The sequence below is a fragment of the Chaetodon trifascialis genome, chromosome 15 (genome assembly GCF_039877785.1).
Source record: "Chaetodon trifascialis isolate fChaTrf1 chromosome 15, fChaTrf1.hap1, whole genome shotgun sequence".
In the NCBI taxonomy this organism is placed as follows: domain Eukaryota; kingdom Metazoa; phylum Chordata; class Actinopteri; order Chaetodontiformes; family Chaetodontidae; genus Chaetodon; species Chaetodon trifascialis.
The window spans coordinates 15,682,592-15,697,671 of NC_092070.1; the positions used below are offsets into that span (position 1 = coordinate 15,682,592).

General features: G+C 43.3%; 2 protein-coding genes across 2 annotated transcripts; both read left to right on the top strand.

Annotated features, from left to right (window-relative positions):
• The first annotated feature begins 5,166 nt into the window (after positions 1-5,166).
• LOC139343003 (cytochrome P450 2K1-like) lies at positions 5,167-9,594 on the top strand. The gene is made up of 9 exons (XM_070980372.1): positions 5,167-5,376; positions 5,494-5,656; positions 5,914-6,063; positions 6,201-6,361; positions 6,923-7,102; positions 7,195-7,336; positions 8,354-8,538; positions 8,666-8,807; positions 8,901-9,594. The coding sequence occupies exons 1-9, from the start codon at positions 5,167-5,169 to the stop codon at positions 9,086-9,088; spliced, it is 1,521 nt and encodes a 506-aa protein (XP_070836473.1). The 3' UTR covers positions 9,089-9,594.
• Positions 9,595-10,181: 587 nt separating this feature from the next.
• On the top strand, positions 10,182-13,019 carry LOC139343008 (cytochrome P450 2K1-like). The gene is made up of 9 exons (XM_070980379.1): positions 10,182-10,379; positions 10,559-10,721; positions 10,808-10,957; positions 11,142-11,302; positions 11,760-11,939; positions 12,037-12,178; positions 12,288-12,472; positions 12,605-12,746; positions 12,832-13,019. Exons 1-9 carry the CDS (start codon positions 10,182-10,184, stop codon positions 13,017-13,019), a joined length of 1,509 nt encoding a protein of 502 aa, XP_070836480.1.
• Positions 13,020-15,080: the final 2,061 nt, after the last annotated feature.

The window sequence follows — 15,080 nt, forward strand, 5'->3', positions numbered from 1 at the left end:
GGAAAAAAGCTGGAGCGGTGCATTACAACTGCCTGTACAACATGGCATGCGTATTGTGTTGATATGTATTATGTGTATGTATGTTTGTACTTGATTTTGCAGATTTTAATTTTGTCATGGGTTTAATTTCTTATATTGAACAAATGCTAGAAGTCCTGTCATGTATTGCCATAATTAAATTTCAACCTGCTTCTTCATATAGCAAACACTGAGTGAGCATTTAAAATTACAATAACCCTCATTTTGTTGACTTTGAAAACTATGTAATCTATAAAATAAATACTTGACACGTTTCTTCAAAGGTTTCTGATGGAAAAAATAAAAGTAAGAATTTAATAAAGGGAAATGTAATGAAACTGCCTTTCAGTGATGACTTGGCCAGTTTGCAGGATTAATTATCAGTTGACTGTCAACCCTGATGCTTCTTCTTTCATGATGTTGAGCTGCAGAGTCACATTAAATCTGCTCCTGATCAGGTTTGCTGGAAACATCAGTCTTCTTTTACTTGTTTTTATTTGTTGGTGCTGTTTGAGTGAATGACTTTTTGACATTTGATGTTAGAGCTAATGTTCTTTTTTTAAGGTTACAAATGGGGGAGGTTTGCATCCTCAGAGAGAGTCAGGTCCAGGTGACTCTAGGATCATTTTGGAAGACCTAGTCCAGTCCTCCAGTCTCCCTGCCAGTCCGTGAGAAATGTGTTTGACTTCAACAATGTGATTCTTCAGTTTGTTTGTGTCAAGTCTGCAAGCTGCACCCAGAGAGATGGTGAAGGCAACATGTCAAGCAGGAGGAAACCTTTATTTGACTTGGAAAACGGTTGTTCTGTGAAAAGCTTTGCGTCCTCAGAGGGAGTCAGGTCCAGGTGACTTTAGGATCATTTTGCAAGATCTAGTCCAGTCCTCCAGTCTCCCTGCCAGTAGCATTTATGGATCTGCTGGTCCTCCATCATCTGACTCCAGTTTCAGGTCCTCAGATAAGAGATTAAATGTAAGAAATGTGTTTAACTTCAGCAATGAGATTCTCTTCATTTATTTGACAGAAGACAGTTTCATTTTAGCAGTTATATCCATCCATCCATTGTCTTCCGCTTATCCGGGGCCGGGTTGCGGGGGGAGCAGTCTGAGCAGGGACGCCCAGACTTCCCTCTCCCCGGACACTTCCTCCAGCTCTTCCGGGGGGATCCCGAGGCGTTCCCAGGCCAGCTGAGTGACATAGTCACCCCAGCGTGTCCTGGGTCTTCCCCGGGGCCTCCTCCGGGAACAGGTCCGACTTACTGCCGGCAATGCGGACCAAGCTCCTGCTCCGGTTGTACAGGGACTGTACAGCCCTCAACAGAGGGCCTCCAACCCCATACTCCTGGAGCACATCCCACAGAATGACGCGAGGGACACGGTTGAATGCCTTTTCCAAGTCCATGAAGCACATGTGGACTGGTTGGGCAAACTCCCATGAACCCTCAAGCACCCTGTGGAGGGTATAGAGCTGGTCCAGTGTTCCACGGCCAGGACGAAAACCGCATTGTTCCTCTTGAATCCGGGGTTCGACTATCGGCCGGATTCTCCTCTCCAGTACCCTGGAATAGACTTTACCAGGGAGGCTGAGGAGTGTGATCCCCCGATAGTTGGAACACACCCTCCGGTCCCCCTTTTTAAAAAGAGGGACCACCACCCCAGTCTGCCAGTCCAGAGGCACTGTCCCCGTCTGCCACGCGATGCTGCAGAGGCGTGTCAACCAAGACAGTCCTACAACATCCAGAGACTTGAGGTACTCAGGGCGGATCTCATCCACCCCCGGCGCTTTGCCACCAAGGAGCTTGCGAACTGCCTCAGTGACTTCAGCCCCGGTGATGAATGAATCGACCTCCAAGTCCCCAGTCTCTGCTTCCTCTACAGAAGACATGACAGAGGGATTGAGGAGATCCTCGAAGTATTCCTTCCACCGCCCGACAATATCCCCAGTCGAGGTCAACAACTCCCCACCTCCACTGTAAACAGTGTTGACAGAAAGCTGCTTCCCCCTCCTGAGGCGCCGAACGGTTTGCCAGAATTTCCTCGAGGCCGACCAGTAGTCCTCCTCCATGGCCTCCCCGAACTCCTCCCAGACCCGAGTTTTTGCTTCTACAACCGCCCGAGCTGCCGCACGCTTGGCCTGCCGGTACCCATCAGCTGCCTCAGGATCCTATGAGCCAACCAGGCTATGTTGTCCGGGGCTTAATGCCCCTGGTAGGGTCTCCCAAGGCAAACAGGTTCTAGGTGACGGGTCAGACTTAGAGCAGTTCAAAAAGCCCCTATGAAAGACATCAAATCAAGGAAGCGTACGTCGCCCGGATTGGCGTCACCGGGGCCCCGCCCTGGAGGGCGGCCACCAGGCCGAGCTGGTGTGGGCTTGCTTATAGCCCCCCAGCTCAGCCGCCATGTGTTGGAGTTCTCCCCGCTGAGCGAGAGGGTCGCTTCCCTGCGTCTTCGGGTTGGGGATAGGTCTCTCACTATTGTTTCGGCCTACGGGCCGAACAGTAACGTAGAGTACCTGGCCTTCTTGGAGTCCCTGGGAGGAGTACTGGAAAGTGCTCCAACCGGGGACTCCATTGTTCTGCTGGGAGACTTCAATGCTCACGTGGGCAGCGACAGTGACACCTGGAGGGGTGTGATTGGGAGGAACGGCCTCCCCGATCTGAACCCGAGTGGTGTTCTGTTATTGGATTTCTGTGCTAGTCACAGTTTGTCCATAACGAACACCATGTTCAAGCATAAGGGTGTCCATCAGTGCACGTGGCACCAGGACACCCTAGGCCGGAGGTCAATGACCGACTTTGTAGTCGTATCATCTGACCTTCGGCGGTATGTCTTGGACACTCGGGTAAAGAGAGGGGCTGAGCTGTCAACTGATCACCACCTGGTGGCGAGTTGGATTCGCTGGCAGGGGAAGAAGCAGGACAGACTTGGCAGACCCAAACGTACCGTGAGGGTCTGTTGGGAACGTCTGGCGGAACCCGCTGTCAGGGAAGTTTTCATCTCCCACCTCCGGGAGAGCTTCAACCAGATCCCGAGGGAGGTTGGAGACATTGAGTCCGAATGGACCATGTTCTCCACTTCCATTGTTGATGCAGCCGTCCGTAGCTGTGGCCGTAAAGTCGGCGGTGCCTGTCGTGGCGGCAACCCCCGAACCCGGTGGTGGACACCGAAAGTAAGGGATGCCGTCAAGCTGAAGAAGGAGTCCTATTTTAGCAGTTATATTACTTGCATAATGCAGATATGTTACCAGTGCAAGTCAGTAAATTAGATCTTAGATCTTTTTAGCTGTCCAAAAAATATGGCCACACAGGACAGTCAAACATGCTCTGATCAACCATGCTGAAGAGTTTGGCGACAGAAGTCGCTCCCATATTCTATGACTTAAACAAAGGACATGCTAAGAAACCACTTGTGTTTCCTGGCACACTATTTTCTAATGGTGACTCGTGGAAGGAAAAGATGCGTTTTGGTCTAACTACACTGAAGGATTTTGGGATGGGCAAAAAGATTACAGAAGAGGCATGTCACTACCTGACTGAAGAATTTGGACAACATGGTCACATTATCTCCAGAAAAGTACTGTCCTTTCAATACCCTACAGTTTCTTTGTACCTCCTGTCTCCTACCCCCTCCTTTTGTACCTCCTGTCCATAACTCTCTCTCTCTCTCTCTCTCTCTCTCTCTCTCTCTCTCAGGTAAAGCTTTCAGTAACACCCAGGCAACTTCTTATGCGGCTTCAAATGCTGTAGCGGCCATCATGTTCTGAATACAAGGGTGGTTTGAATACAATACAATACAGGATCAGCTCCCATCCTCCACTGGAAAGTGACTTACTGAGTAAAAGAAAAGTTGACATTCTTGTGCATAATAAGCACTAGTTAAGACTTAACAGATGAATTATATGTAAACTGGAACTGAGGAAAGCAGACCTTTCCCTGGAGGACCTCTGCATTAAAATCCAATCCAAGTAAACGTTTGTTTATTAGAAACTTTATTCTGCTTTATTATTCTTCTTATTCATTATTGTTGTCTTGGACGCATGAGAAATCAGTTTTAATTATTTCTTTATAAGTGTACCCAGTGAACAGAGCCTCTATGTTATTACTTTAAACTCTATGTATGTAAATGTAAGTACCTATTTGCATAGTTGTTCCTGAGAAATGTCTTAAAAGATTACTGCAGATTTATTTGGAATTCACAAACCCATAAAGTAAAGCATCTCTATTTAAAATTATTAACCGAGACCTAACAATTTGTTAGTCAACAGTATGTGTGTATTAACTATTCAGTGTTAGCTGTCCAGAGGTCCAGCAGTTTTGGGTAAAGGGGAGTCACAGGGTGGCTGGAGCTGTTCAGTTTGTTCTCGTTTGCAGATCATTTGCGAGTGCTCTCAGACACACCTGGGGTCTACTTAAATGGTATTTGCAGTGCACATTCCTGGTTGCAGTTCCCAGGTGGGTTTGCTCTGAAGACATTATAGGTCACAGCATGATTACCAGAGTTGTAAATAAAACAAACACCTGCCACATAAAATAGGGCATACTTCTTTTGTCTTGTGAAACACTCAAAGGATTAATTTCTTTAGGCCTAAGAATGGATTTAAATGAAACAACCTGTGAGGGGAAATTAACTTTTTGTTTGAACTTTTCATAGCGCATAAACATATACAACCCTGAAGATTTGCAAGTTGATAGTCCTTCTACTAACAAGTCAAAAAGGTTTGGAACTACTGGTCCAGACAAGTAAGACCCTGAAGACATCGAAAAGCACTTTGCAGAACTGACATCACTCAGGAATTTCTAATCAACAATACAGATGACTTAAATTTTAACCTACAATTACATGTACCTGAAATCAGAGACGCTCAGACATAATACACCCTGTTGTTCAATGAGCCTTTTCATTGTAGAGCTCAGGTCTACCTGAAAAAATGTTGTTTCAGAGCCTAGCCAAACAAGTCCCTGGAATTTAATTGTCAAGTCTGCTTCACCTTTGAGACATGTCCCTGACAACAAAGCCCTGAAGGGTGGGGAGGTGGTTAGTAATTCTATACCCTAGCTGCAAGAGACAGTTCAGGTCATGTTGGTTGAGTCTAAACAACACTGTGTTTTAGCACGAAGGCTCAGTCTTAGGAATTCTGTCAACTGCACAACAAATGTCTTTTTTGGAGGATTTTATTTTCTTCCTCTTCTCCAGTCCAGCCACTCTGTTGGGGGCTTTTGCTCTCCTTCTTATCTTCTATGTTGTTTCCAGCAGTTTCACCTCCCAGGAAAAGAGGAAGGAGCCTCCAGGACCGAGGCCTCTTCCCCTGCTTGGCAACCTGCTGCAGCTTGATCTCAAGAGACCCCACAAAACCCTCTGTGAGGTGAGTTTAACACTTTGACCACAAAACAAATCCATTTTGGAACATGTTGCAGTTAAATTCATTGTCACTTCATCTGCAATCTTTGACATATTCACTTACGTTTTTAAATTTCACCAGCTTTCAAAGAAATATGGGTCTGTATTTACGGTGTACTTGGGAACCAATAAAGTGGTGGTCCTGGCTGGATACAAGACAGTCAAAGAGGCTCTGGTCAGCAATGCAGAAGCGTTTGGAGATCGAGATATCACTCCAATATTTTATGATATGACTCAAGGTCATGGTATGTCCTCCTTTACAATATTCTTACATATTAGCACAAAGCCAATAATGTAAATGAACAGTTATAACAAAAGCAAAAGCATAGATAACATTGGATTTGCCATCTGTTTAATAAAATGCTGTTTTTTTTTTCTGATTCAAGGTTCAGTCTTATAATTTCTAGGTTGTTTCATTTAGGCAAATCACAGATGAGCATTATAATATACTGTATATGACATTTACAGATTAATTTTCACTTGAACATGTCATGTTGAATAGGGATTCTGTTTGCAAATGGAGAAACGTGGAAAGAAATGAGACGTTTTTCTCTCTCCACCCTGAGAGACTTTGGGATGGGCAAAAGAGTAGCTGAGGATAAAATCTTGGAGGAATGCCACCATCTGATCCAACTGTTTGAAGAGCATAAAGGTATGGAGTCAATATATGGAAGTGATAATGCATGACGAGGTGTTCTGATGTACAAAATAAAAGACGACGTTATGAAGGTGTCATTGTAATGCTAATTTCATGATAAAAATGAACAATTTCTTACTGTCACTTCACAGGGAAACCATTTGATACAGCACGTCCTGCCAATTATGCAACATCCAATATCATCTCCTCCATTGTGTATGGAAGCAGGTTTGAATATAATGACCCCCGATTCCAAAACATGGTGAGAAGAGCCAACGAGAACATTCGCATGGCTGGCTCTGCGGCAATCCAGGTAATCTTCATATTTGCTTTTTAAATTGGGATTGCACACCATGTTAATTTAAGTAGGGCTGGGATAATACGCTTATCCAATTGAATGTATATTATTGAGATTCTACAAGTATTACAACTGGACAATTGAAAGGACAATTCAATAAAATGATTCTATTCTATACAAATTGGACACAGGATTTAGAAAATAATTAGTTATTGAATAATTATATGTAATGGTCAAAAGCATCTAAGCCCTCAGCAGTTAACTTTGCAGTAACTTTGTAGTTGCAGTTACAGTGGTTTGGGGCGAATTTTAAGATGACAATACAATACAAGAAGGCACTGTCAGAATAAAAATGACTGGAAACTGCAGGCATCTGGTGATGGAAAATGTTCAACTCTGGCAAATAACTGATGAATATTGTGTGTAAATACTAGCTATTTCTGAATACATAAATGGTGCACAATGAGCTCATTCCCTATCATTCTCCTTGTATATTGAGCTTTTACACTCATGTGGCAAGAGTGTATGGAAGCTTGGTCTTCATTAGTCTTTGTTGTTTTTTCTGTTGCTTCACAGCTTTACAACATGTTTCCCCGCCTCACCAGCTGGATCAAAAACCGGAGGCTGATATTAAAAAATGTTGAGACAACTGTCAAGGATATCAAAGATTTAATCAAGCATCTGAAAGAGAGCCTGAATCCTCACATATGCAGGGGTCTTGTGGACTGTTTTCTGATTCGAAAGCAGAAAGAAGAGGTAAGATCCTTTGCATTTGTTTTTCCATCTGCAGCTTCAACAGCAATTTTGCACGCATTGTTTAATAATGATGTGTATGTTCTTTGTCGTAGGACTCTTGTGTTGTGGACACTCACTACAATGAGAGAAACCTAATATGTACAGTGACCAACCTGTTTGGAGCTGGTACTGATACCACAGCAGCTACACTGAGATGGGGTTTGCTGTTTATGACCAAATATCCACATATACAAGGTAAGGAGAGAGGAGGCTTGTAAATGTATGTTTTTCCCTGTGGGTGCCCTTCAATGCTTGACAAAGACAAGAACAAATGTATGTGATAAGATACTCATGCTGGACAATTCTATCTGCTTAACTATGTAACAATGGTCGGTCAATAAACTGGTCAATAACTAAATGCAGCCAGCTTGGCCACAGTTTCATCCATGTTGACACAATCTGGGATGCACATTAACACACACCCACAGTGTGCTATGGGTTGCACAGTATGCTATAGAACCCATAGCTCACTGGTCTGTAGGTACGCCTTTTAAAAGATCCATGTACCTAAATGATTGATTCATTTGCTCATTTCACCTTAGCCTACATTTCATTTTCAATCAATGAAAGTGGGTTTGTGTGCAGAGTTCCCAATCGGTGCCAGTCCACATTGAGACAGCCTAGTCACATTACCTGTGTTTATGGACCCTATTTTACCATGTTGTTGTGTGTAAGTGATTACTGGGGACACCGGTTTCTGAAACTGGTTCAGTAGTGAGCAAAAGCGCTGCAGCCAGCAACCACGAAATGAGCTGCAATGCAATCAATGTATGCCCACTAAAAGTGTTTTTTTTTTTTTTTTGGCCACTGACAGACAAGAAAAACCAAAACAAAACAGTGTGTAGAGGCAGATTGAACAGCAATCATTTTGGTGATCCCATAACTTTTGTCCAGTACTTTGATTTATGACTGAATACCCACAAATTTAATGAGATTCCTTTCAGCCTCACCTGCGCTTGTGTTTATTGCTAAATAGCAAATGTTGGCATGCAAAAACCAAGATGGTGAACATGGTAAAGGTTACACCTGCTTAACATGATCATTTAGTATTGTCTTTGTAAACATGTTAGCATAGTAATATTAGCATTTAGCTCAGAGCACAACTCTGCTTCATAGTAAATCTTAATAGAGGTGCTAGCATGGCTGTAGACTCTTAGCCTTGTTAGACTAAAAGCAGACAAAAAACATCAATTCATGATTTTGTGTTTTCAGACCAGGTTCAGGAGGAGCTGAGCAGGGTGGTTGGAAGCCGTCAGGTCCAGATAGATGACCGGAAAAACCTACCATACGTTGATGCTGTAATCCATGAGACGCAGAGAATGGCTAACATCGCCCCCATGGCTATTCCTCATAAAACTAGCCAAGACGTCACCTTTCAGGGCTACTTCATCAAGAAGGTTTAATGCTCACATGTGTTTCAGTATTTATCCATGAAGAACATATCCTGGAAATGTCCATTAAGCTCTAATTAACTTTCATTCTAAGATGTCATATATTAAACCTGCTCTCTTCCATTGCCTGCAGGGGACTACTGTGTTTCCTCTTCTTACTTCTGTCCTGTATGATGAGAGTGAATGGGAGAGCCCACACACTTTCAACCCTTCCCACTTTCTGGATAAGGAGGGTAAATTTATCAGAAGAGAGGCCTTTTTGCCCTTTTCTGCAGGTAAAACAACTTAGTCAGGTCTTTCTCTACAGGCATTTTACAACTCTAAATACATGATCCAGTTGAGCTTGTTGCAACTCTTCATTCTTGCAGGTCGCAGGGTGTGTCTCGGAGAAAGCCTTGCTAAGATGGAGCTCTTTCTCTTCTTCACCTCCCTCCTTCAGCGCTTTCGTTTCTCTCCCCCCCCCGGAGTTACAGAGGAGGAACTGGATCTGTCACCAGCTGTCGGCTTCACCCTCAGCCCTGCACCTCATAAGCTGTGTGCTGTCATTCGTGAATGAGGAAGAGAGCTGGAGTGGTGCATTACAACTGCCTGCGCAACATGGCGTGCATATTGATTTCAGCAGATGTCTCTATTGTCAGGACCAGGATCAGTGAACATAGCAGGAAAGAGTTCATTTCAGTCACCTACTGTCAGATAGCAAGTTATCAGAAATGATGGAGGAGAAAAATGAATGGTGTTGTACACAGGTGGAGATGCTGACTGGTCTAAATGTTTTTAGTAATTTGTCCACATTAAACAACTTGTCTGAATTTGGTTGTACATACATGCATTGTTTTCAAATGGTACTTGTACATTTGCCTGTATATTCCTGCCTCTCAGTCACGGGTTGTGACTGAGAGGCAGGGTTGTACTGAGTTTTGTAGGCTGTAATTTGTCAGGGGTTTAATTTCTTATGTTGCGGCAAATGGCAGAGATAATGTCATTTATGTCATTAGGTGATCTTTCCTCTTGGTGTAGCTTATACCTGCTGTACATCTGAAATAATAATAAACTTCTTCTGACAATTTATATTTTTAATATTTTGCTTACGTACTCCGGCTTCCTCCCACAGACCAAAAACATACTCATTAGGTTAATTGATGACTCCGTAGGTTGTCCGTAAATTGTCTGTAGGTGTGAGTGTGAGTGTGAATGGTTGTTTGTCCTTACATGTGGCCCTGCAATCGGCTGGCGACCGGTTCAGGGTGTACCCCGCCTCTCGCCCATTGTAGCTGGGATAGGCTCCAGCCCCCCGCAACCCTGAAAGGGATAGGCGGTATAGATAATGGATGGATGGATATTTTGCTTACACAGGGATGAAAGTTTGATTAGATTTGTAATTGGCTGACATATCTGCTCATTTATACACACTGAAGAAATGAGTTGAAGATCTGTCATGATTGGTTCTGCCTCTCCAAGAGACAGTGTGAAGTCTTGGTGGAGAGCTCCACCCGGAGATGTGCCTAGAGCAACATCTCTGTACAAATATCAAAGTGAAGGAAAGAGGCAGCACTGGGTGTTACAAACCAGCATTTATCCATTTGTTAATATCTCTTAGGTTAAAACGCATGTGGGCCCAGTCGCATTCAGGTCCAGGTGACTGTAGGATCATGTTAGAAGATCTTTCCCAGTCCTCCACCTCAGTCTCCCTGCTGGTGGCTGTTGTGGGTTTGCTGGTTTTTCACTATTTTTACTCCAGCTTAAGCTCCCAAGAAATGAGAAAGGAGCCTCCGGGACCAACACGTCTCCCCCTGCTTGGTAACTTGCTTCAGGTGGACCTCAAGAGACTCGACAGATCTCTTTTTGATGTGAGAAATGTTGCGTGTGTTTTAAAACAATGTGAATCCTTCAATTGGTTTCATTTTGACATTTCCAAGTTTATTTTCGTAATTATATTAGTTGCTTGTGCAAAAATGTTTTCAGTGAGTAAATCACATTTCTTATTGAGGACTGTGAGTCTCACTTTGACCTGCCTCCATCTTTTTAGCTGTCCAAAAAATATGGACCAGTGTTCACAGTCTACTTTGGACTTCAGAAGGTGGTAGTGCTGGCAGGATACAGGACAGTCAGACAGGCTCTGGTCGACCATGCCGAAGAGTTTGGAGACAGAGAAGTCACTCCCATATTCTATGATGTTAACAAGGGACATGGTAAGAAAACAATTGTCTTTCTTTCTTTTTTTTGAGTAACTTTGTTTTGTTTTTGTCGAAATAAGCCAACCACTTTTTTTGTGAAGGCATAATATTCTCCAACGGTGACTCGTGGAAAGAAATGAGACGTTTTGCTCTAACTGCACTGAAACATTTTGGGATGGGCAAAAGGATTACTGAAGGGATAATCATTGAGGAATGTCACTACCTGATTGAAGAACTTGAACAACTCGAAGGTAACATTATCTCCAGTAAAGCACCGTCCCTTCAATACCTCACTGTTTCTATTAAACTCTAGCCCATAACGCTCTCTCTCTCTCCATCTCTGTCTGTCTGTCTGTCTGTCTGTCTGTCTGTCTGTCTGTCTGTCTGTCTGTCTGTCTGTCTGTCTGTCTGTCTGTCTGTCTGTCTGTCTCTCAGGTAAAGCCTTCAACAACACCCAGGCAATTAGTTATGCAATTTCAAATGTTTTAGCAACCTTGATGTTTGGAAAGAGGTATGAATATGGAGACCCTGTCCTCCAAACTTTGGTGGACAAAGACCACGAGGCCGTCCATCTTTTTGGAACAGCCTCCATCCTGGTACGACAGAGTGACTTAATGATAATGACAATATTTTACATTATTGACATTATTTTACAAATTTCCTTGGAGGACCTGCGCATTGAAATCCAATCTAAGTAAATGTTTATTGGAAACTTTATTCTGGTTTATTGTAAATCTTATTCATCATTTAGATTTGTCTGTGCTACATTTTTGCATGTTCAGCTGGGCACTCATAGTCGTAGAAAAGCCTCAAGGTCACATTAACAATAATTTTGAATAATTTATTCACAAGGGTTCTAACTGAACAGTACTTCCATTTTTTTACTTTTTAAATATCCCTAATGAAGTGATCAACAAAAAAAAAAAAGTAAAACAAAACCAAATGAAAACACTGGTTAAATGAAACCAGCTGGGGCTCCAGACCTAATTGCTCCCATAACTGTAATGTTCAGTCTTCCAATAACTAGACTGTTTGTGTTGTGCTCCATCACAGATATACAACATGTTTCCTTGGCTGGGCCCTTTTCTCCAGAACTGGAAGGATATGATGGCAATTGTGAGAGGCAACAAGGAGATACTAAAAAATATCATAGCAGATCTGAAGGAGACTCTGAACCCTGAGATGCACAGATGCTTTGCTGACTTATTCCTGACCCGTAAGATAAATGTGGAGGTGAGGTGTCCCAACTCCAGTGCGTTCATTCCTCGGCTGATCACACAAGATGAGTCAATCATTAAGTATAATCCCTCTTTTCTGTATGTTATAATAGGAGTCTGAAATCAAGGATTCACACTATCATGATGAAAACCTGGTCAGCAGTGTGCTAGATCTGCTTGCAGCTGGAACTGACACCACAGCAAGTACACTTCAGTGGGGTCTACTTTTCATGGCCAAGTACCCTCACATTCAAGGTGCAAAAACGCATCTACATGCTCATCTCAGCTCGCCATGCTCACATGAGATTTGGGTTAAAGTAGCATTACATATTCATCAAATTGAACCTTTTTCACATGCATTCAGACCAGGTCCAGGAGGAGCTGAGCAGGGTGGTTGGAAGCCGCCAGGTCCGAGTAGAGGACAGGAAGAACCTGCCCTACACTGACGCTGTGATCCATGAGATACAGAGAATGGGTAACGTCTCCCCCACGGCTATTCCCCATAAAACCACCCAAGACGTCACCTTTCAGGGCTACTTCATCAAAAAGGTTTAATGCTCACATGTGTTTCAGTACTTATCCATGTAGAAAATATCCTGGAAATTTCCATCCACCTCTCAACTTGGAAACTTTAATTCTGAGACGTCATATGATAAACCTGCTCTCTTCCCGTGCCTGCAGGGGACTACTGTGTTTCCTCTTCTTACTTCTGTCTTGTATGATGAGAGTGAATGGGAGAGCCCAGAAACTTTCAACCCTTCCCACTTTCTGGATAAGGAGGGTAAATTTATCAGAAGAGAGGCCTTTTTGCCCTTTTCTGCAGGTAAAACAACTTTGTCAGAGCTTTCTCTACAGGCATTTTACAACTCTAAATACATGATCCAGTTTACAACTCTTCATTCTTGCAGGTCGCAGGGTGTGTCTCGGAGAAAGCCTTGCTAAGATGGAGATCTTTCTCTTCTTCACCTCCCTCCTCCAGCGCTTTCGTTTCACTCCCGCACCTGGAGTTACAGAGGAGGAACTGGATCTGTCACCAGTTGTGGGCCTCGCTGTCAGCCCTGCACCTCATAAGCTGTGTGCTGTCAGTCGTGAATGAGGAAGAGAGCTGGAGTGGTGCATTACAACTGCTCGCACAGGGCATAGGATCCTCATCAGCCAGCAGATGTCTCTATTGTCAGGACCAGGATCAGTGAACAAAGCAGGAAAGAGTTCATTTCAGTCACCTACTGTTGGACAGCAAGTTATCAGAAATGATGGAGGAGAAAAATTAATGGTGTTGTACACAGGTGGACATGCTGACTGGTCTAAATGTTTTTAGTAATTTGTACACATTAAACAACTTGTCTGAATTTGGTTGTATGTGTATGCATTGTTTTCAAATTGTACATGTACATTTGCCAGTATTTTCCTGCCTCTCAGTCACAATGGGTTGTTTGTACTGAGTTTTGTAGGTTGTAATTTGTCAGGGGTTTAATTTCTAATATTGCAGCAAATGGCAGAGATAATGTCATTTACATAAATGTGATTTTTCCTCTTGATGTAGCTTATACCTGAAATGACATCTGAAATGACAATAAACTTAATTTATATGCCATTCTTTCATATTGGTCTCTGTGCTTTTTGCTCCCCCCAGAGAGAACTTACAGAAAGAATACTGGACACAATCCTTTATTTAATGTTTTCTGGTGGGAAAAGACAAAAATAAAAGTACTACAGAGGATTTAATTACATGAAAAATTGCATGAACTGCTTTCAAGTTATGATTCAGCTATTTGACAAGATTCTTTTCTCCTCAGCTGACTGCCAACCCTCATGCTTCATTCATGGTTTGGAGCTGCATAACATTAGAGTGAATAGGTCACATTCACCCTCTTTTACATATCTTCCTAAATTCACCTTTTAAAGGTATTTGCATATAACATAACACCCATGCATTTTATATCGAAATTTGCAGAAAATCTCAGCTGTCTATAAAATGCGGCACTCATTTATCCCACAGCTTCTCTTCTGTCCTTTCCATCCCAACAGCAGCAAATCTCTTCCGTTGCACCCCTGAGCACTTCACCAGAGTTTTCAATGATTTAAGTTGAAGTCTCATTTGCAGAAAACGATATGAAAGAAAAAAAAAACAAAAAACATATCCATTAATTTTCACTATTTGTAAGTGAAGTTGATTTTCACACACTTTTACACAGAGTAAACCTCTTTGTCAATTTTGTCAAGGTTCATGACTATTGACACAAATTTTCTGTATTGCACAGAGAAACACCACTTAGCCAATCAAGCAAGTTACACTGGCCAACAAAATGCAGAATTACTGTGAGATTGCAAAACAAAGATTTTGTAAAATAAATCAACTCACCCATCTACAATTCAATCCTTATCATTTTGGTATTTCTCTGATTCTGCTGTATCAGGTGCAAGTGGCCTTGGAGCTGAAGAATGGAGCTGGGGACCTCAGTTGGTCAGCCTGGGGCCTGGACAGGGGTGGAGCAGGAGACCTCAGGCAGACACCTGGGGTTGGATGGAGCAGGAAGATGACCCGGATGCTGGCAACGTAAAAGGGGAAGCTCCAGAGGTCAGCCATGAGGCTTCAGATGAAGATAGGTAGCTGACAACTGATGATCTGGCTGTAGTTTGAAGCATGGTGCAGGATAAGCAGACAACAGGAGGCTAGCAACAGGGGCTCTGGCTATGCATCTGCACGGGCGGCTGACCAGAGTTTTGTGATGCCGGGCAGCTGCTGAAGTCTTTGCATTGGGGACCTCGCCTTGAAGGGTTGAGGGAAGGCAGGCAGAGGGCCAGCCAGCTCAGGGCAGGCTGCAGGCATGAGTCACAGCCATATCAAATAGAGGAGAGGACTGGGTGTGCTCTGGAAAAATTGGACATGAAATAGAACAAGCATGGACTTCTACATACAGAACAAACTGGTCAAACTCAGGGTTCCCCTTCCAGATGACTGCAAGGAACTCCAGGAAGCCTGGCTCGTCACAGAAATAAAATTATCCTGCAAGACTCCAAAGTTATGCCAGGAAAAAGGCAGGCAGGGCCACGGACTGCTTGCTGAATCCATTTTTGGTCAGATTGTTCTGTCAAGGTGGTGATTATGAGGCAGCAGGGGATGGACATAAATGTAAGCAATGCACAACCACAGCAA

Bases quoted from the DNA above. Each gene is read 5' to 3' on its own strand.
- LOC139343003 (XM_070980372.1), top strand. From the start codon at position 5,167: ATGTCTTTTTTGGAGGATTTTATTTTCTTCCTCTTCTCCAGTCCAGCC. The intron at 6,362-6,922 runs GTAATCTTCATA...GTTGCTTCACAG, and splicing joins CTGGCTCTGCGGCAATCCAG to CTTTACAACATGTTTCCCCG. The intron at 7,337-8,353 runs GTAAGGAGAGAG...TTGTGTTTTCAG, and splicing joins CAAATATCCACATATACAAG to ACCAGGTTCAGGAGGAGCTG.
- LOC139343008 (XM_070980379.1), top strand. From the start codon at position 10,182: ATGTTAGAAGATCTTTCCCAGTCCTCCACCTCAGTCTCCCTGCTGGTG. The intron at 11,303-11,759 runs GTACGACAGAGT...GCTCCATCACAG, and splicing joins TTGGAACAGCCTCCATCCTG to ATATACAACATGTTTCCTTG. The intron at 11,940-12,036 runs GTGAGGTGTCCC...ATGTTATAATAG, and splicing joins CCCGTAAGATAAATGTGGAG to GAGTCTGAAATCAAGGATTC.